The following is a 21088-nucleotide window of genomic DNA, read 5'->3' on the forward strand; positions in this document are numbered from 1 at the left end:
CTGTAAGCACAAAGCTTAGTGAGTTCCCCCATAATACCTCATACCATGCAAGCATATAACATACAACATTCAGCTAGGAGTTACGGGCCTCGCCCACACTCATGAAGATACGGGCCCTGCCCACACTTCGCTAGCCGGGAGATACGGGCCTCGCCCACACTCTACTATCTGGGAGATACGGGCCTAGCCCACACTCCACTCTCGGAGAGATACGGGCCTTGCCCACACTCAACCGCTAACTCATAATATACAAGTATCACACAGACAACAAGTATAGCCAACTCTATCATACCGACACATATATCATAATTAACTAAACCAAGAGATACGGGCTCGGCCCACACTCTAGTGCTAACATCTCGTCTACACGGGTCGGCCTTGGTGCCTTAGACCCGTCCCTACTGGAAGGAAACTCACCTCGAAATAGCTGCTGGTCTGTATGGGAATTGACTGTCTGCTGCTGCTGCTGCTCCGGAAATCCTCCGGCTATAATTCCCACAAAACACTCAATCGAACACTGCTAACTGACCCTCGGATAAATTGACCATTTTACCCTTGATCAAGTTAAAAGTCAAAGCCAGAGTCAACTTTCAGTTGACCCGACTCGCCGAGTTGACTCCCCAACTCGCCGAGTCCTTATCCAATCATTTGTCCTGCAACCCATCTCTACTCGTCGAGTTGGGCGCTGACTCGACGAGTTCTCCTTCTAAACTGATATCCAAGTCCTTCATCTTACTCGCCGAGTTGTATGAACAACTCGCCGAGTCTGTTCTTGATCTAAGAAGATTGTCTTGAACTCGCCGAGTCAGGGCGCTGACTCGCCGAGTTCCTTCATGGGTGAGTTCGGCTACCAACTCACCGAGTCCACCAAGGACTCACTACTCAACTCGACCCAACGAAAAGGGGACAAACTCGGAGACTCGCGACCAGACTCGCCGAGTCAGATGAGCGACTCGCCGAGTCTGCTTCATGCAAAAGCCAAATACGCGATTTTGCTCGAATCCAGTCCATGCCATTCATAGATCTGGGCTCCTAGGGCCTGGTTTACACGTAAAGTTTCCAACTTTACGTGTAGATAATCACCAATAAAGGTTCTAAGGCTCAAAGTGCACCAAAAGGGGTAGATCTAGGGCTTGTGTGCAATATGACTCCATAAAGGCAGTAGTTCCAAGCTCCAGGGACTGAATAGGGTCTAGATCTAAAGGCTAACAACTTGAATCAACCAACAATGCACAACCAAGCTTGGGACATGGTTCAAGAAGGACTTTAATGGAGTAATAAGCATAGAAACAGAGGGAAAACGAGTTATACCTCCAAGAAATTACTGAGAGAACACGAAGATGCTTGGCTTCCTTCCCTTCCTCTTGATCTACTCCTCTTCCTTCCCAAAATCTTCAAGAAAACACACTAAAAAGCCTCAAACTCACAAGAACAAGGGCTAGAATGTGTGGAGAGCTTCTGAGGGTGAAGGGGGCGGAGTTGGGGCGCAAATGGTTGGTTTAAATAGGGTGCAAACCCTTGGAAATTAGGGTTTCATCAGACAGCGCGGACTCGCCGAGTCCATAATATGGACTCGCCAAGTCGCCAACTTAACCGCGTCCCAAGTCCCCTTTCTACTTGGCGAGTCGGGCCTCCAACTCGCCGAGTCCAAGGCCAATAATACAAAATACTCAGATAAATCTTACATACCAGGAACCAGGTGCTACAGAAAAGCTCGAGCACGTGCCTTGGGTGCCACTTCCTTTTTATTCAAGGTACTACCTACCACCGGTCTTTATATGGGCGCTTTGCTTTTATCACGTTTAATATGGGGGTACTCAAGTTGTCGCCTTGTCGATGACCCGAGAATCCACATAAATAATAAGCACAATCCTTTCATGGGCGACTAGTACGAATGTGGCCCACCTCACTACAACATAAACATATATGATTAGTCTATTCGACGTTGCACCATCCAAAGTGTGGTTTAGCACCACTAATATATTAGGTTTTGAATGAAACTCATACAGATTTGGGTCTCGAAGTATCACCTATTTCTTTATTCCTTACTCATTCATGTGTCTTGCTTGTTTTGTTCAAAGGTTTGTTGCACAAAAGCTGTGAGTTGTTTCATTACCGTTCACCACGGGTAGACTATGGCATCTCATCCTCACTTAAATTCAGATCGATATTGTTTTCTCCAACATTGGGTTATGTTTGAGTGTGGCTAACAACATCACCGCCGCCAATTTTTTTGAATGGTGTACACGAGTAAAGAGTATTAAAACCAAGGTTCTAAAAAGCTCTTCGTGGCACGCCATGGCTCCAGGGCTTGTACTCCACATCGAGCTTTAACAAAATTCCGCCTTAAGTCATACACACACACACACACACACACATATATATATATATATATATATATATATATATAAATGAATGATAGTAGAAAATATATATAGAATTATTAATTATATACAAAATTTCCGCCTTAAGTCATGCCTTACAAACGACGTGACTCTCCACGACTCGTAAAAGATTAAGGCTTGACATTGCCGCCAAATCACCGCATAACGTTATTTAGAACCTTGATTAAAACACATCCTATTCACAATCGCCTATCTAAACCTAGGTATCCCCTAAAGATCTATATCCCGTATAAGTACTCACTTAGTTACTATATAACATCAATGTCTAGGTTTAAGTCTAGATACCATCATTGATACCTAGTTCTCTTAAACCACTACTCAAAACCATATTTACAGGCCGACCCTAAGGGTGTGCAAAGCGTGCATCCGCACACGGCCCCAAGAAAAATAGGGTTCGATTTCAACCAAATTATATATATTTTATATCTAAATATATATTGTTTTATACAAATTAATCGTATTATTTATGTACTTCATATGGCTTAAACGGTTGCCTAGGTGCGTTTGTTTCAGGGTTCAAGTCTTCTTCTCTTCCGTTTAAAAGTTTAGCTTATTGCTTTTTAGAAGTTACAGTTTTGACCCCTCTAACTTTAGATGTTAGTTTTTCTTACTGTATTGGTTTTCAAAAGGTATATGCATAACCCCTCAATTTTATAATTTTGCATTTGGCCCTTTTTAGTTAATTTGTTTTATTCTTTTAATTAATTTGTTTTATGACAATTCACGAGACTTAAAACTATTATATATATATATATATATATATATATATATATATATATATATATATATATATATATATATATATATATATATATATGAGTAAAGTGAATATACCTAACAACCTTACATAAGCTTATGTACCTAACTCCATAATACTATATCGGTTTGTGTCATATTTAAATTGTAATTGGCCTAAAATTCTTAAACTTCAACCCCGTAGTTTGATTACATCCAAAATCTTTGGACTTTCACTATTTTATATATATATATATATATATATATATATATATATATATATATATATATATATATATATCCCTCTCTTATACTTTATTAAACCAATTAAAATCAGTAATATCTTCATATATAATAATGTCAAACATGATCTATCTTTTATAATAACTACAAAGGGATTTGAACTATTATATAAGAATAATTGTTCTTTTTACTCTTTAAATAATCCATGAAGATTTAATGTTAGAGTTTTATTCTAAAATAACACCGACACAGTTACCATGTTATTTTTAAAATCATATAACTTTGTAAAAATATTTAATGTGAAAATGTATTCTTTTAGTTTATAACGGTTATTAAATATATGGCTTTTTTGTTATTTCATACAAATGGTATAATAGTCATTTATTTAAATTCTAATAGTGCATTAATTCAATGAAGGCGAAAACCGATATTTATATTGATAAAACTTTATTTATTCATATATCATTATTGATTAAACACATTTTATCAGTTCAGGACTTAAAGAAAAAAGAAAAACAAGGGCTTAGACATGTCAATGAACACCAACATCAGATACTTCAACAATATTAGATTATGCCTTTAACATCAATACTTCAACCCCCCCCCCCCCCCCCCCCCCCTCCCTGGTTTTAGACCTTAGAGCATCCACTAGTTTTTGTTAATCTCTAAATATTACTAAAACAAAACCTTAAATTCTTCAATGAAGAAACAACAACCCTTGATTGCACGCAAAAAAATACACGCGCCTCCCAAATCAAACTTCCTTCTTACGATTCATTCCTAATTTCATTCTTATGTTTTCTCTCTAAACAATCATCTCCCCATGAAACTCAATAGATATGAACCCTAACCCCTTCCTTCTGCCAATATGCATAACCCCATTGATTTCATGTATACATTTAATCGATCCTGTGCGTTCTACTTCTGCTGATATGGAATCGGTCCTATGCGTAACCCCATGAATTCCTGAGGGGCACCGCGTCGACCATCAACAATTTTCCACCCTTCGTTCCCGATTCCCCATCAACTCTCCACCCAAATTCACCGGAAGTTTATGAAAACCTAGAAGAATGTTCTTTTCTCTATTTGGGAGAAGCAGACCTTGAAAGGAATCAAAGAACCGTTTTTGCTTACCAGGTTTATAAAACTGTTATGTTACTAAATTCTAAAGAAAGTTTATATTTTTATCAACTCTTGTGTTGACATGGATATTTTTTTATTGTTTAGATGCCATTGAAGGCAATTGAATGGGATGTTTACGAGTTCTTTTCTAAAGCAAGAAAGGTAAATAACTAAATACAATAAGTATTGTTAATTATTATTTAGTTTTAAAACTTGCTTACATTATATTTGCTTTTGTAATTAAGTAAGATATGTGAGATTGATCATGGATAGGTATTCAAGCAAATCAAAAGGAGTCAGGTGTGTTACTATGTTTGTATCTCCCTTTTTAAATGTCTTCTATTTCTACACATGAAGATGTAAAAGTTTGTATTTTAATTTTGGTGAATTTTAGGTACATTGAGTTTTATGATGCAATGTCTGTGCCAATGGAAATTGCCCTTTCTCGTCATTTACTTCTCGGGCAGCCTGTGATGGTGAATCCTTCAAAGGCTGAGAAGAATTTTGTTCGGTCTACTGCCACAAGTGGGGCGGCAGGTGGTGTTGCTGGAGCCTTTGGGGCAGTTGACCGAAAGTTGTATGTCAAATAAGAGGTCGATTGATATCCTTGAAAGAAATTTTCATTGTGTCAGGAATGGTTGTAAGTAGTTCATCTTTCTCTGGGATCTTTCATTATAAAATATCACTTTTGTTTATCATTCCATTCCATCAAATCAAATATGTTCATCTTATTGCAGTTAGGTTATGTGGTTGGAAGCCTGTTGGTTGATGTGAAAGGTGGTTGGCGATATATGTATGCAACCGGTACTCCTTTTGGAGTGGTTATGGTTATTGGAATGTGGTGGCTGCCTGCTTTGCCAAGATGGATTCACCTACGTGTAATACAAAGAAAAGGAGATATGCGGGACCTACGTGAATACATGATATATTGCTTACGTACGCTTAGAGGTGAAGAAGCCATGGATGACTCAGCATCTGAAGAAGTTGAAGAGACTATTGTTGAATTATCTTATATCAGTTAGGAAAATGAAGCATCATTTGGGGAGATGTTTCAGGGGAAATGCTTGAAAGCCCTGATTATTGGTGCAGGTTTAGTCTTGTTCCAGCAGGTAAATTTACATTGAAGGGCATTGGCTTCTTTTTTCAAAGCTTAGATGTGTGAGATGTGTCACTCTTGTATGACAGGTGATGGAGATGAAATGAATGTTCATGGTGTTAAATATTAATTAAGTATATTGTTTTCATTTTATATCTATTTTTTTTATTACGACTTTCAGGAATAATATTTTGTTTCTATATGTTGTCAATGAGTAGGTATTGGTGTTTCAAGGTGGAGCAAGTTGGAATCTCTAACCACAAAAGGGAGATGAATTTTGTAATTGGTGTTTCAAAATTAGGTTAGTCAACTTTTTTCCTTCTTATATCAAGCTGACATTTTATTAAATTTCCAATTCAAATATGTAATGATATGTCATAACTCATAACTATTTTCTTGAAATAATGATCATCATAATTGAAAAGAACCAGGAACATCTAATATATTAATTTAAAAATTGTCCAAATTTATGTGATTGGTGAAGAAGGGATATTGATAAAGCTTGAGCTAGCAGGATTTTCATACCTCGGGGTCCGGTATGTAAAATGACGAAACTACCCTTCTTTGGGTCTTTGTTATTTTCAGCATCAAGTGAAGTTACATTTTTCTTTTTACAGGAAGATGGTGGAAAAAAGATAGAGCTCAAGCCTGGGTATTTGATGGAACATGACAAAGATGTATGCTTTTATTATTTCTTTTTTGTAAATTATAAATTTAGTTAGATAATATTAAACTTCAGAACTTTTTTTTTTAAATGTTGTTTTCTGAAATGTATAGGTTGGTGCTGTTGTGGTTGGGTTTGATCGTTACTTTAACTACTACAAAGTTCAGTAAGTTCTTTTTTTTAAATAATTAATCTAATTATGCATTACTCTTTATTAAAATAAACTGAAACATTTCCAATTTTTTTTAAAATTGTTTTGATTTGTAAGGTATGGGACACTGTGTGTTCGTGAAAATCCAGGGTGTCTTTTCCTTGCTACAAACCGTCATGCTGTAACTCATCTTATAGATGCACAAGAATGGGCAGGTTTAACTTTTTTTTTTTTTTTTTTTTTTTTTTTTTTTTTTTTCTAATTTAACTAAAAAATATTTAAATAATATTTAATATTAATAAATAGGATATAATATAAATGTGGTTTTAGGTGGTGGTTCTATGGTTGGGGCTCTTGTTGGATCTACTCAACGTGAGCCACTTACTGTTGGGAAACCTTCAACATTCATGATGGATTACTTGGCAAACAAGTAAGATGATATTTCTTTTTTACTTAATGTAAGGGTAAAATGGTCATTTAGTTTCTCTCATTCAGACGGTTTGTTTAATAATCTGGAAAAATTCTTATGTGAAAAACAGATTTGGAATCACCAAGTCGCAGATATGTATGGTTGATGATAGATTAGACACTGATATTCTTTTTGGGCAAAATGGTGGATGCAAAACTCTTCTTGTTCTCTCAGGTGATATATAATTACACATATTTTTACGCATTTCTGAATCGCTTCCTCAAGCTTAGCTTTTACGCATTTACAATGATGAAAGATATCACAAAATTGTTTTGTTCCTCAATAAATAATCACTGAAATTAGTGTTTGCTATTAGGGCATTAGAACCTTAACATTGATTCTTCTTCTAATTATAACTATTATATCACATGATAGTTTCCGCAAGAAATTCAATCTGGATTTTATCAAGTCTGATGTGCAGGTACTTATTTTAATTCATGGATTTCATTTCATCTTTTGGATTTCTCAACCTGATTCTTTTTTATTCATATGTTTAAACCATTGTGTTTGAGTTTACTATGTAGGTAGCTTTATGTGGTTTTGATTCCACTGATATAGTCATGAAGAGAAAGATTCTATGTTAATATTCTGTAATTAATCATATAAGTCGGCATGTACACACCCAATCTATTTTTTTTCTTTTGATTTTAATTATGCTTTTTTTTGCACACATGTTTGATGGTTTGACCAGATTGCTTTTGCCACATCAGATAACCAAGGAACCATTGTTGATACATGAAAAACTTTGACATACCTTGTTGCAGAAGCTTTTGACCCTTTTGTCAATTCTGTAAAGTTTGACTTTTTTCTTAAAATTTCTTTAAAAAATCATTTGAATTTTGTGTTTGTTTTGTTTCGCTTTCAGAAAGTCCAGGAAAGGTGTGTCAGTTTTTGGAGGTTAGTTAAACTATAATAAATGACAATTTTACCCTCAAGACTCTACTTATTGTATAGACTTTTTATTATTCTCGTGGAGTTTTATAATTGAGACAAAATTCATTGAAACTGTTGAGATTGGTTTTAAAATTCATTTAACTCTTCTGTTTTGCAAAAATACCAAAATACCCTTATCATCTATTTTTAAATAAGACACCAGTTTATAAAATTTATTAGTTTTTTTTATTTCATTTCATTTCAAGAACATTTAATTGATCTTTTTTTGACTTATAAACAGCATAAATGAGATTTTTTTCTAAGGTTTTTTTAACCTTTGCTGGTGGTGCTTCCATGATTCTTAAACCTGAGAACTACCTTGTCCCATCACAGTACGTATTACTGAAGGATATTTTAGGAAATATCAATATTTGCAACTTTAATTTCGATTATACAATTAGAAACCACAATAGAAGTGTAATTGTTAATTTCGTATATTGTAATCTTATATTATCTTGATCTTTCAGGCCTCATTACAATCTTGATCTATAAAGTATTTCGGTCAACGGTCAAAAGTTGACCATTCACCCAACTGCTTTCGCCACATCAGATAACCAATGAACCATTGTTGATACAGGAACAACTTTGACATACCTTGTTGCAGAAGCTTTTGACATTTTTGTCAATTATGTGAGCTTTGACTTTTTCTTAAAATTTATCTAAAAAAAACATTTGAATTTTGTGTTAATTGTTTGCATTTGTTTTGTTTGGCTTTCAGATAGTCCAGAATGGTGTGTCAATGACTCAATTCTTGGAGGTTAGTTAAACTATAGTAAATGACAACTTTACCCTCAAGACTCCACTTATTGTATAGACTTATTTTTTTATTTTTTTTTTTATTTTTGTGGCGTTTTATAATTGAGACAAAATTCAATGAAAATGTTGACATTGGTTTTAAAATTCAATTAACTCTTCTGTTTTTGAAAAAAAATACCAAAATACCCTTATCATCTATTTTTAAATAAGACACCGGTGTATTTATTTTATTATTTTTTTTACATTTCATTTGAAGAACATTTAACTGATCTTTTTTTTACTTATAAACAACATTTAACCTTGTGTTTAACTGGATGCAGCCCATGGTTGTGAAACGCCCCTTTCATGATCTTATGCAAAGACATGGAAACTTCCTGATGTTAGGTGATTCTTTGATCTTTATTCATGTCTTAGGATTTAATAAGTTATATCATTTGATTTCAATTTTAATGTGAGCTTATTATTGATTCAGATATGTCTCATTTGATTTCCATCAACGATGTGGCAACCAAAATTTTGAGAATTTGAAACTTTTGTATGATGAAATAGCCGATGACTTTGAAAAGCAGGGGTATTAGCAAAAATTAACTACACTATTTACAATTTTGTCACTTGAAATAGTTTCCTTTGAAATGGAGCTATAATGGTTTTTTTCTTCCATAAAACCATTTATAATATTCATTGTTCAAGCTCAGCAGATTCTTCCACCAAACCACAAAAGGAGAGTTGCTAGCAGAGTAGAAAGGAATCATCCGATCCAACTGCATTGACTGCCTTGACCACACAAACGTTACCCATGTATTACCAAAAGACGTGAATGTCCTTGACATTCTTCAAGCCCTAAAGGGTAAAAATGTAAAATTGGTATTTTTTTTATATTTATTTATTGTTGTAGAGTTATCTTGCAAGGATATCTTTGAATCAACAATTGCAGCGGATGTGTGCCCTAACACAATCAAAAAGCATTTATAGTTTCCCAGCTGATGAAGATCTTGAGATTTTTAGAACTTGTAACGACCTTTTTTCTATTGAGTTATGTATGGTTATAGTGATGTATGTATAAATTATGTTCAAACTTTTGGAATAGTTAGGTGGATCAAGGTGATGAAATCAGCCTTGAGTATTCTGGAACCAATGCTCTAAAAGGGGACACTATCAGGTAATAACAATAATGATAATAATATTAAAATTTATGATGTTTCCATTCTCATTCATGATGTTTTTTTAAGATATGGGAAACAGACTGTATCCGGATTAATCAAAGATGGGATGAATGCCCTTTCAAGATATTATTTAAATAATTTCCAAAATGGAGTTCGCCAGGCAAGTTTCTCAATATCTTGTGTGTGTAAAACGACGTATGCCCTCATCATAGAAAACAATTCTTCATTTTTTTCATGATTATTAATATTAACATTATTATTATTTGGTGTGTTTTTCAAGATGCAGTAGACCTACTAAGTGGTAGCTATAAGTCCTTCCCCATTTCAACTAAACAAATTTGAAACAAGCACTATAAGTGATCACTACTTATCTCCATATATTATATATATTATATTTTGTGTTATCTTTTTTCTTTCAATTACTAAACAATTGTTATATATATATATATATATATATATATATATATATATATATATATATATATATATATATACATATATATATATATATATATATATATATATATATATATATATATATATATATATATATACACACACACACAGTTGTTTCCGGTGGCATCGACTTTATTGATTGGAGGGTTGACATCATTACCTAACGGAATCCCCGATTCCATAGCTCAAGATTGCAAATTACAGGAAATGCTCCCTAAGGTTTGATTGTTATTTCTGTTTTACTTTTGCACTCAAGATTCAACCATGATTATCCAGCTTATTATCACATTTTCTCTATTTCTGTTTTACTTTTAAAGATTTTGATATCACAAACAAAGCAATGTCTTCTAATGATAAAATAGTAAGCATTTCTTTTTGTTTTTTTTTTTTTTATATTTATCATGCGATTATTTATTTATTTATTTAGTTTTTTTTCTTCTCTTTTGAACTTCACTGCAGTATTTGTTTGTTGCTCAAGTTGATGACACGTAGACATCTTCATGCAACATAAGTCCCTAGCAAGTCAAGTATATTTTCTTTTAACCCTTGTACTTTATCTTTTAAACTAATCAACAAAAGTCAGTAAAAAATAACATCAAATACTAAATCCATGATTTGATTTATTGAAATCTTATATATTTATTATATTGTTTTCTTATCCTACAAAATTTTCAAATTTATAGTTTTTTTATATGGTAATTATTATCTTAAATTAGGTATGATTTTATCTATTATTGTAATTATATTTGACATGTTATATTGATCTTATTTTCGATATCATACCATACTTAATACATATTTTAAGTATGTAAATTATATTACATTCAAAAATCTTTATTTCATATCATCATTAACCAATTTTATATTTCCCTATAAATATAGGGTCTACAATTTTTCATTCCAAATTAGGAATGTCAATGGGGGCAAACGGGACGGGGATTGATTGCATCCCCCACCCCTGCCCGCAAAATTTTCCCGTTCTCCCATCCCCGCCCCTGCCCCCGAAATGTCCACCTTTTCCACCCCACCCCTGCCCCCGAATTCCCCTTCTTACATAAGCTCGCGCCCCTATTCCTCTGCCCCCGATTGATTTTGAGATATCTTATTTGGGCTAAAAGGAGTTATTATTTGGGCTAAAATAAACTATTTTTTTGGTTAACAAATAGTTATTTATAGCATAATTTTACATGTTACAAACTACTTAAAAACATGTTTTTGTGGAATTTTTGTACGTAAAAACCATGTTATTGTTTATTATACTTATATGATTAATATATGTCAATATATATAATTTATTCACGGGGCCCCCGCCCCAATCCCCGATTTTTTTTAGTAAATGCCCCCATATGGGACGTGGCCCCCACGGGATCGGGGTCCCACGAGACTTTTTGACATCCCTATTCCAAATCAATTTTCTCTCTAACTAATTATCTCCTTTCATTGCAGATAATTGTATTCCATGACAACTAACAATGTGGATCAAGTCGTGTTTGATAAGGTTGCTGAAATCTATGCATCCAAAGAATCTTGAAACATACGTGTTAGAGTCGTCTTGCTTGAGAAGCAGACCTATAAGAAAAATCCTAAAATAGTCGGGAGCGTAGACATGATTTTAATTGACTGGCAGGTCCTGTTTCTGGAAAACTTTATTATTTAAGTGAGCATCTGTATGTCGATTTTTTGGAAGATTAAATGTGTCATGTTTCTAAATACTTTATTATTTAGATTGTTAAAATTTTATGTTAATACTTCAGATTTTATGTATTTTTTCCTGAAAAGGGTATTATAATTGCTTCAAATATGTTGCAGAAAAATATGTGTAACACCCCAAAGTTTGGAAAGCCAAGAAAAGAAAGAAAACCTCAAGTTTAGGGGAGACTCGGCGAGTCCATGGAGGGACTCGACGAGCCCGAGCGGGATCCGGGTTGTGGTGGAAGCGACCGACTCGGCGAGTCGGCCAAGGAGACTCGACGAGTTGGGTCTGATCGAGGAAAACCCTAAATCCGGGACTTGGAGCCTATTTAAACGTCTCATTCTCTTTCCTAGGGTTCCTTTACTGCCTCTCTACCCCAGAACACCAAACCCTAGCCGCCATATCCGTTTTTGAGCTAGATCTTGCCTTGAAGAATGCACTAAAGCTTGGAGGAGGAAGAAAGACCTTGGAGGTGCAAGAAGGGACTGTAGATCTGGGATTGTGGAGTCATTTCAGACCAATTGGAGGTAATAAGCTATTGCTTGGACTCCCTTTGCATCTAGATCTATTCTTATGTGTGAGTTTTGGTCATTGTTGGTATAATATGTAACCAATTCGAGTTGGAGGTTCAGATCTGAGGTTGCTACCTCAGATCCATGTTGGTTTTGGTCTTGAATCCCCTAAAGTATCAGCCCTTGGTATGTTGAAGAAGCATGTTTGCCATAAACCCTAGTTTAGTGTGTTTTGAGCATAGATCTCTCAATCTACACGTAAAGTTTGCCACTTTACGTGGGGAATAGGCCCTAGAAGTACGGATCTATGAGTTGGAAGTTTTGTTTGGCTCGAAAAGCCACTGCATGGATTGAGGACTGGATAGACTCGACGAGTCCTTTGAGTGGACTCGGCGAGTAGCTTGAAGATGAGGAGGAACTCGACGAGTAGGATGAACAGCTCGTCGAGTCGGTTGAAGTTAGGCATGGACTCGGCGAGTTGGACGAGCAACTCGACGAGTTGGTTGAAGATTGTCTTGGACTCGGCGAATCAGATCGCGAAACCCTAAACCCTTTGAGTTGAGACTCGAATCAGTGAGTCGGGTGGTGACTCAGCGAGTTGGGCAGGACAGGACTTGGAACTAGTTGGACTCGGCGAGTCATGGACTGACTCGGCGAGTCGGGTCGCGAATAAGAAAGACCCTGAGCTTATGAACTCGGCGAGTCTTTAGGAAGACTCGGCGAGTAGGGTTGACCTGGAAGGTTGACTTTGACCAGAGTTGACTTAGTTGACTGTCAGACTAAGTGTTATATGTATATTGATAGCTCGGAGAGCTAGAGGAGCAGCGGTTTAGGGGATTGTCGAGTAGCAGCCAGAGGTTTATCAGCAGGGCTCAGCAGTTCAGGTGAGTTTCCTTCCAGTAGGAACGAGTCTAAGGCCACAATGCCGGCCCGTTTAGCTAGCAGTAGTTTCAGATGTTGATCTGATACAGTAGTTAGTATGTTTGATGCCTTTGTGGCTCAAACAGGATTTATGTGTTATGTGTTCCGGGCTACGGCCCGATGTAGTATGTAGTATATGTGAGTTTATGCCAGTTGATATGTTATGATATGCTGTGTTCAGTTAGCTTCGGACTTCGGTCCGATGGAGGGGACAAGGTCCCAGACAGTTAGCTTCGGACTTCGGTCCGATGGAGGGGACAAGGTCCCAGACAGTTAGCTTCGGACTTCGGTCCGATGGAGGGGACAAGGTCCCAGACAGTCAGCTTCGGACTTCGGTCCGATGGAGGGGGCAAGGCTCCAGTCAGTTAGCTTCGGACTTCGGTCCGATGTCAGCTTCGGACTTCGGTCCGATGGAGGGGGCAAGGCCCCAGTCAGTTAGCTTCGGACTTCGGTTCGATGTAGGGGGCAAGGCCCCGTTAGTCCGGACTTCGGTCCGATGCAGTGGGAAAGGCCCAATATGTGCTTTATATGTTTTTGTGCGATATGTGGTAGATTGGGGGAGCTCACTAAGCTTCGTGCTTACGGTTTTTAGTTTTGGTTTCAGGTACTCGGTTTTCAAAAGAGGAGCTCGGGAAGATTGCAGAGCACACACCATAGTCAGTTAGCCTGGGAATGTTTGACTCTGATAATGCTATTATGTTTTGAATTTAATACTCAAAAGTTATGTTTGACTTATGATACGTTGTTTATAAATCCATTTTTAGTAATGTTTTAAAAGAAATTTTTAGTCGTGATTTTTGGGTCGTTTCAAGTTGGTATCAGAGACTTGGTTTGAGGGATTCGGGCGCACTCCTGAGTGTGTCTGAACTCAAACTAAGGAAGTGGTATATAGTTTTCAAAAGAAAAATCGTAGTTACAAAAGAATTTTGAGAAAAGAATACAATTTTTAGAAAAAGAAAAAAGAGTTTTGAAAAGAGAAAAGGGTGTGGTGCATGCAATCAGCCGAGCTCAAGTAAGTACTCCCAATTTACCCATACAAGTTATATTATGATTATCAGTATCAGTTTCAGTTTCAGTTTCGGTTCCAGCTTCAGTAGAACAGCATGCTAGAATAGGACTAAGGATCTAGGATGATGCCTTATGTGCCTGCTTTATGTGTTCAGCTTTATGAGAATTGCATGCTAGTATTGAGTAGACAGCAGTAGGATAGCCTGTTTAGGTTATGCCTGGTAGCACGAGCTTAGCATTGTATGCTAGTGTAGTTTCTCGTTATGAGAATAGTTTTGCCTGAGTATGTTTCCTTTATCCGAATGCTGCTTGCTTTGTGCTTTGTGGGACTCTGAGTGGTGGGAGTTAGCCATTAGGTGAATACGTCACATCACATGTGAGCAGGGTTGAATAATCTCAGAGTGCTGGATTTGGCCCTACTGCGCAGCTCTCGTTTGAGTCCAACCGTGGTAGGGACGAGACTTTTACTCGAAGGATTATCCGAGCCTCATTACATGTGATGGTATTCAGGTGGTGGCTAATTTGCATTACAATGAGGCCTTCAGCAGCTGAGGACTGGTTTGAGTAGAGTCAGAAGTTCCCTAGGGCAAGCCTGGGATGAGAGCAGCAGAGATTAGTAGTAGAGGAAAGGGGATTTGGTGGAGTTGAGGTAACTCTTGAGGAAAGTACGGATAGATGTGGAAGGTAGTAGGGGCCCATACTACTAAAAGCAGAGGATCCGTACTCGATTCAAGAGGGGCCGAGGCAAAACCAAGGAACTAGTAGAGTATGTGAGAGATCCCTCAGCAGTAGTATGAAAATTGATTAGGATTTTGTTATATTTTCAGCATGGTGACGTTGTGCGAGATACCAGTTAGCAGTTCAGGTGTCGACGAGGGGTCTGGCTCGGGCTTCAGAGCCGGGCAGCTTGATGATCAAATGAGGGATTTCATTTCCGCAGAGATTATGCGCAACATCATTGATCAGACTCCAGTGATTTTCGGTTTAGTTAGAGAGGCCATTGTGGAGCTCATGGACAGTCATCTTGAGGCCTTTAAGGCCGGGATAGTTTCAGGGCAGTTTGGGGCTCTTCTAGGCCCCGAATCTTATGGAGTTCAGGGATCCATCAGGGAGGGAGATCCCATTTCTAGTTTCTGCCATCAGGGGACAGGAGTGAGTCGGGCATCCTGTCTTCAAGAGAGACCTTTGGATGATTGGATAGTTGAGGAAGTTTCGCGAGCCATTCGCGAGGATCTGCCCGACATGGTCGTGAGGATCACTGATCGATTGATCGAGAGGCTCCAGGATCAGACAGCTGTTGCCCAGTCGGCGGGCAGGGAATCGGAAAGGAAGAGGAAGGCGGATGAGACTCATGTAGCCTCAGATTCGGGAAAGAGGCCCAAGGGTTCGGATTTGAGGGCGAGGAACTATCAGAGCCACAGTCGATGCGGGAAGTGCGGAAGGACGCACATGGGTGTGTGTAGGCGTAGAAGTGGTGGCGATGCTGGGTGTTTCAAGTGCGGCCAGATTGGTCATTTTAGCAGAGACTGTGTTGTTACCATCGCCCAGGGACTTGATCCGACGTGTTTCCATTGCAGTCAGAGGGGCCACAAGAAGGCCCACTGTCCGAGTTTGTATCCAGCAGGGCAGGTGCCAGCTCCTGCCCTTGGGACTTCAAGTACCGCCAGCAGTTGTCGAGGCCGGGCAAGGGTGCCTACGGCTCAGAGCCGAGTTTTCCGGTAGATTTCAGCAGGGATTCGAGCAGCACTGAATAATGAAGGTACGTAACTTTTGTTTTTCTGTCAGCTTATGTCATGATTATATTGTTATGGTTCTGCATCAATTTGTGGTATAAGTGTTGTATTTTAGTGTGGCTTGCTTGTGATTATGTTATATGCCATTTGCATACCTCGGATAATTGGTTGGTAGTTAGGGGATGTGCTCTTATGGAGAAGGTTTTGGAGGATGCAGTAACTGTAGCATGGTTGAGAGAGATTTGGTTCGTTTCGCTAGTTCGGAGTGGTTAGTGATTGGGATGGATTGGTTAAATTCCTACCTGGCGGGCTTGGGTTCCCCAGTAGATGTTCCAGAATGGTGGTGAAGATCAGGATCTCTTTTGAGTGTGAAGCAGCAAGGGGTAAGCAGGATCGAAGTGGGGGAGAACCCTCCGGGGATACATGGATAAGAGTCTCGTAGACTCAGAATGAGTGCGCGGCCTCTGAGAAGAAATGGTAGTAGCACAGTGATGGATGGATTGAGAAGTTCAGAATTGGGAGTTCGAGAACTTTTCCCAGCAGTTAGTTCATGTAATCGAGATGGTTAGAAGCTGGTTGGGAATCCAGGATTGGAGGACCACCTGTCGGACGCATGAGAGTCGGAATGAAGATCCTGAGAACGGGTAACAAGAGATGTTTTCGTATTAGTAGCCAGTGTCTGAGGCAGCATGCAGGTTGCGTAGATTCAGGAGTTGGGAGGTTGGAAACTTCCCAACAATAGCTTCTTGTATCCGGATTAGTAGACGGTTGGTTTGGGAACCAAGCCGAAGAATTCCTCGACGAAGCGCTAAGAATATCAAGGATATAAGATGTTAAGGTTGATACAGTATTCGAAGACTAAGGGCTGTTTTTTTTAGAAATCGGGATGAGGAATCACTAGCAGGACTAGGGATAGTCAGGATGTTCTCGAGATAGTAGTAGTGTTGTAAGTCTGCGGGGGTAGCCGTAGCATTCACTAGCAGTCAGATAGCAGTAGTAGTGTTGTAAGTCTGCGTGGGTAGCCGTAGCATTCACTAGCAGTCAGATGGCAGTAGTAGTGTTGTAAGTCTGCGTGGGTAGCCGTAGCATTCACTAGCAGTCAGATGGCAGTAGTAGTGTTGTAAGTCTGTGGGGGTAGCCGTAGCATTCACTAGCAGTCAGATAGTAGTAGTGGTGTTGTAAGTCTGCGGGGGTAGCCGTAGCATCCACTAGCAGCCAGATAGTATTAGAGAGTTGTAAGTCCGCGAGCGTAGTCGCAGCCTTTTATCAGATTGGTAGGTAGCATGAGCGCGTGTTAGACGCGGGAAAGCAGTTGTACCCACCAGTTCGGGTGCAACAGTGAGGATATGGGAATCCACGGGTTAGATTTCAGATTTCCCAAATGGATCAGTTATGGCTAAGTCAGCAATTTGGGCTATAGATCGTCACATCAGTTATGAGATCAGAGTAGCAGTGGACCGTTGGGGTTCGGGTATGTTGCGGGCTACCGTCAGTCTGGGAGCCATCATGTTGTTAGTCGTGGAATTGATGATGTCAGGATGTGACGTATGGACCCGATCGGTTGGATCGGAAGGTTGCTAGAGCCACAGTGACAGGATAACTAGTGGAAACTAGTCCTAGAGGAAGATTTCGTTCAGAAGTCGTGGAAGCGACTAAGTGAGGAGTCCCTTGACTCCACAGTTGGGTTGGAGCTCAGTGTTTCAGCCAGTTCAGTGTTTCAGGCAGCTCAGTGTTTCAGCCAGTTCAGTGTGTCAGGCAGCTCAGTGTTTCAGGCAGCTCTGTGTTTCAGCCAGTTCAGTGTTTCAGGCAGCTCAGTGTTTCAGCCAGTTCAGTGTTTCAGGCAGCTTAGTGTTTCAGCCAGTTCAGTGTGTCAGGCAGCTCAGTGTTTCAGGCAGCTCAATGTTTCAGTCAGTTCAGTGTTTCAGGCAGCTCAGTGTTTCAGCCAGTTCAGTGTTTCAGGCCGTTCAGCGTTTCAGTCGGTTCAGCGTTTCAGGCAGTTTAGTGTTTCAGGCATGTTCAGTATTGCAGGTAGTTCAGTGTTTGGAAGGTTTCAGGGTTTTGGGTCAGTATTGTATTTGCGTTGGAATGCAAGTGCTGACGATATAGTTGGTTGATTTGGAAATGGCAAGTCCCTCTCAGCAGGATCAGTTGAGCCTTTTGCCGAGTATAAGTGATCTGTAAGGATAGCTAGGCAGGTAGCTTTTCATTCAGGAGGGAAGCTCGAGTTAGTAGGAGATGAGTAATCAGGTGGGATAAAAGCAAGTTGGTTCTAGCAGCATCGTTTCAGTATGAGCGGCAGAATGGATAGAACAGTTATAGATAGTCGAAGTATCTTCAGGAGTCGCTAGAAGAGACTAGGAGTTTGCGATGAAGTGTAGTGACCAGTGGGAGTCCGGTAACTCAGATATCGGGAGATTGGTTAGACCAGAGTAGTCTCAGTGCATCCGGTAGGCGGATGGGAGGTAGCAGGATTTTCAGTCGGAGGAAGTAACGTTGAGGAAATTATGGAAAAGAGAAGGATTCAGTATGTTCCAACGGTAATGATCGGCATGGTGAGTGGCTGGAGTGACGGACAAAAGGGTGTTAGATTTTCCAGACAGAGAATTGGAGGCAGTTCGCAGGCAGTTGATCATAGCAAACTTCGAGGATGAAGTTTAGTTTAAGTGGGGAGAGTTGTAACACCCCAAAGTTTGGAAAGCCAAGAAAAGAAAGAAAACCTCAAGTTTAGGGGAGACTCGGCGAGTCCATGGAGGGACTCGGCGAGTCCGAGCGGGATCCGGGTTGTGGTGGAAGCGACCGACTCGGCGAGTCGGCCAAGGAGACTCGACGAGTTGGGTCTGATCGAGGAAAACCCTAAATCCGGGACTTGGAGCCTATTTAAGCGTCTCATTCTCTTTCCTAGGGTTCCTTTACTGCCTCTCTACCCCAAAACACCAAACCCTAGCCGCCATATCCGTTTTTGAGCTAGATCTTGCCTTGAAGAATGCACTAAAGCTTGGAGGAGGAAGAAAGACCTTGGAGGTGCAAGAAGGGACTGTAGATCTGGGATTGTGGAGTCATTTCAGACCAATTGGAGGTAATAAGCTGTTGCTTGGACTCCCTTTGCATCTAGATCTATTCTTATGTGTGAGTTTTGGTCATTGTTGGTATAATATGTAACCAATTCGAGTTGGAGGTTCAGATATGAGGTTGCTACCTCAGATCCATGTTGGTTTTGGTCTTGAATCCCCTAAAGTATCAACCCTTGGTATGTTGAAGAAGCATGTTTGCCATAAACCCTAGTTTAGTGTGTTTTGAGCATAGATCTCTCAATCTACACGTAAAGTTTGCCACTTTACGTGGGGAATAGGCCCTAGAAGTACGGATCTATGAGTTGGAAGTTTTGTTTGGCTCGAAAAGCCACTGCATGGATTGAGGACTGGATAGACTCGGCGAGTCCTTTGAGTGGACTCGGCGAGTAGCTTGAAGATGAGGAGGAACTCGACGAGTAGGATGAACAGCTCGTCGAGTCGGTTGAAGTTAGGCATGGACTCGGCGAGTTGGACGAGCAACTCGACGAGTTGGTTGAAGATTGTCTTGGACTCGGCGAGTCAGATCGCGAAACCCTAAACCCTTTGAGTTGAGACTCGAATCAGTGAGTCGGGTGGTGACTCAGCGAGTTGGGCAGGACAGGACTTGGAACTAGTTGGACTCGGCGAGTCATGGACTGACTCGGCGAGTCGGGTCGCGAATAAGAAAGACCCTGAGCTTATGAACTCGGCGAGTCTTTAGGAAGACTCGGCGAGTAGGGTTGACCTGGAAGGTTGACTTTGACCAGAGTTGACTTAGTTGACTGTCAGACTAAGTGTTATATGTATATTGATAGCTCGGAGAGCTAGAGGAGCAGCGGTTTAGGGGATTGTCGAGTAGCAGCCAGAGGTTTATCAGCAGGGCTCAGCAGTTCAGGTGAGTTTCCTTCCAGTAGGAACGGGTCTAAGGCCACAATGCCGGCCCGTTTAGCTAGCAGTAGTTTCAGATGTTGATCTGATACAGTAGTTAGTATGTTTGATGCCTTCGTGGCTCAAACAGGATTTATGTGTTATGTGTTCCGGGCTACGGCCCGATGTAGTATGTAGTATATGTGAGTTTATGCCAGTTGATATGTTATGATATGCTGTGTTCAGTTAGCTTCGGACTTCGGTCCGATGGAGGGGACAAGGTCCCAGACAGTTAGCTTCGGACTTCGGTCCGATGGAGGGGACAAGGTCCCAGACAGTCAGCTTCGGACTTCGGTCCGATGGAGGGGGCAAGGCTCCAGTCAGTTAGCTTCGGACTTCGGTCCGATGTCAGCTTCGGACTTCGGTTCGATGTAGGGGCAAGGCCCCGTTAGTCCGGACTTCGGTCCGATGCAGTGGGAAAGGCCCAATATGTGCTTTATATGTTTTTGTGCGATATGTGGTAGATTGGGGGAGCTCACTAAGCTTCGTGCTTATGGTTTTCAGTTTTGGTTTCAGGTACTCGGTTTTCAAAAGAGGAGCTCGGGAAGATTGCAGAGCACACACCATAGTCAGTTAGCCTAGGAATGTTTGACTCTGATAATGCTATTATGTTTTGAATTTAATACTCAAAAGTTATGTTTGACTTATGATACGTTGTTTATAAATCCATTTTTAGTAATGTTTTAAAAGAAATTTTTAGTCGTGATTTTTGGGTCGTTTCAATATGGATGTTTTTCGATTTTTATTCTTCCGTTTTATTTCTATTTTATTACATTTTTTGATGCTTTTTCTTTACATTTTATTTCCATTTTATTAAATTTTAATAAACAATATTATTTTTATGTTTATGAAATCTATCAGATCTCCATTGTTGTTTTACTGCCCTAGACTACAATTTTTTCTGATCCAAGCTTATATAACATGAATTAGGTGCATTATTCATTTCAATCCCAAATGTGTTTGTGTAAATGTGTTTATTAATTTTAATAATAACTTTAGTCTATGCAATGAATATCTTATTATGGATGTTAACTTTTCCTAATTCTTATGT

General features: G+C 39.3%; 1 protein-coding gene and 4 long non-coding RNA genes across 5 annotated transcripts; all 5 read left to right on the forward strand.

Moving 5' to 3' along the window:
- Positions 1-4193: 4193 nt before the first annotated feature.
- Positions 4194-5714, forward strand: LOC145062779 (uncharacterized). The gene is made up of 4 exons (XR_013687723.1): positions 4194-4520; positions 4611-4805; positions 4900-5145; positions 5243-5714. It is a non-coding gene; the product is annotated as an uncharacterized LOC145062779 (long non-coding RNA).
- Positions 5715-6146: 432 nt separating this feature from the next.
- Positions 6147-7106, forward strand: LOC145064570 (phosphoglycolate phosphatase 1A, chloroplastic-like). Its single transcript, XM_079011991.1, has 5 exons — positions 6147-6278; positions 6379-6431; positions 6534-6631; positions 6747-6846; positions 6956-7106. The coding sequence occupies exons 1-5, from the start codon at positions 6147-6149 to the stop codon at positions 7068-7070; spliced, it is 498 nt and encodes a 165-aa protein (XP_078868117.1). The 3' UTR covers positions 7071-7106.
- A 623-nt stretch (positions 7107-7729) lies between these two features.
- Positions 7730-8951, forward strand: LOC145062088 (uncharacterized). Its single transcript, XR_013687422.1, has 3 exons — positions 7730-8448; positions 8537-8575; positions 8895-8951. It is a non-coding gene; the product is annotated as an uncharacterized LOC145062088 (long non-coding RNA).
- A 94-nt stretch (positions 8952-9045) lies between these two features.
- On the forward strand, positions 9046-10154 carry LOC145063149 (uncharacterized). The gene is made up of 3 exons (XR_013687858.1): positions 9046-9145; positions 9273-9733; positions 9804-10154. It is a non-coding gene; the product is annotated as an uncharacterized LOC145063149 (long non-coding RNA).
- Positions 10155-10362: 208 nt separating this feature from the next.
- LOC145063231 (uncharacterized) lies at positions 10363-11886 on the forward strand. Its single transcript, XR_013687884.1, has 3 exons — positions 10363-10554; positions 10653-10720; positions 11640-11886. It is a non-coding gene; the product is annotated as an uncharacterized LOC145063231 (long non-coding RNA).
- Positions 11887-21088: the final 9202 nt, after the last annotated feature.

This window comes from Lactuca serriola, chromosome 7 (genome assembly GCF_051521515.1).
Source record: "Lactuca serriola cultivar US96UC23 chromosome 7, Lser_US96UC23_V15, whole genome shotgun sequence".
Lineage (NCBI taxonomy): Eukaryota > Viridiplantae > Streptophyta > Magnoliopsida > Asterales > Asteraceae > Lactuca > Lactuca serriola.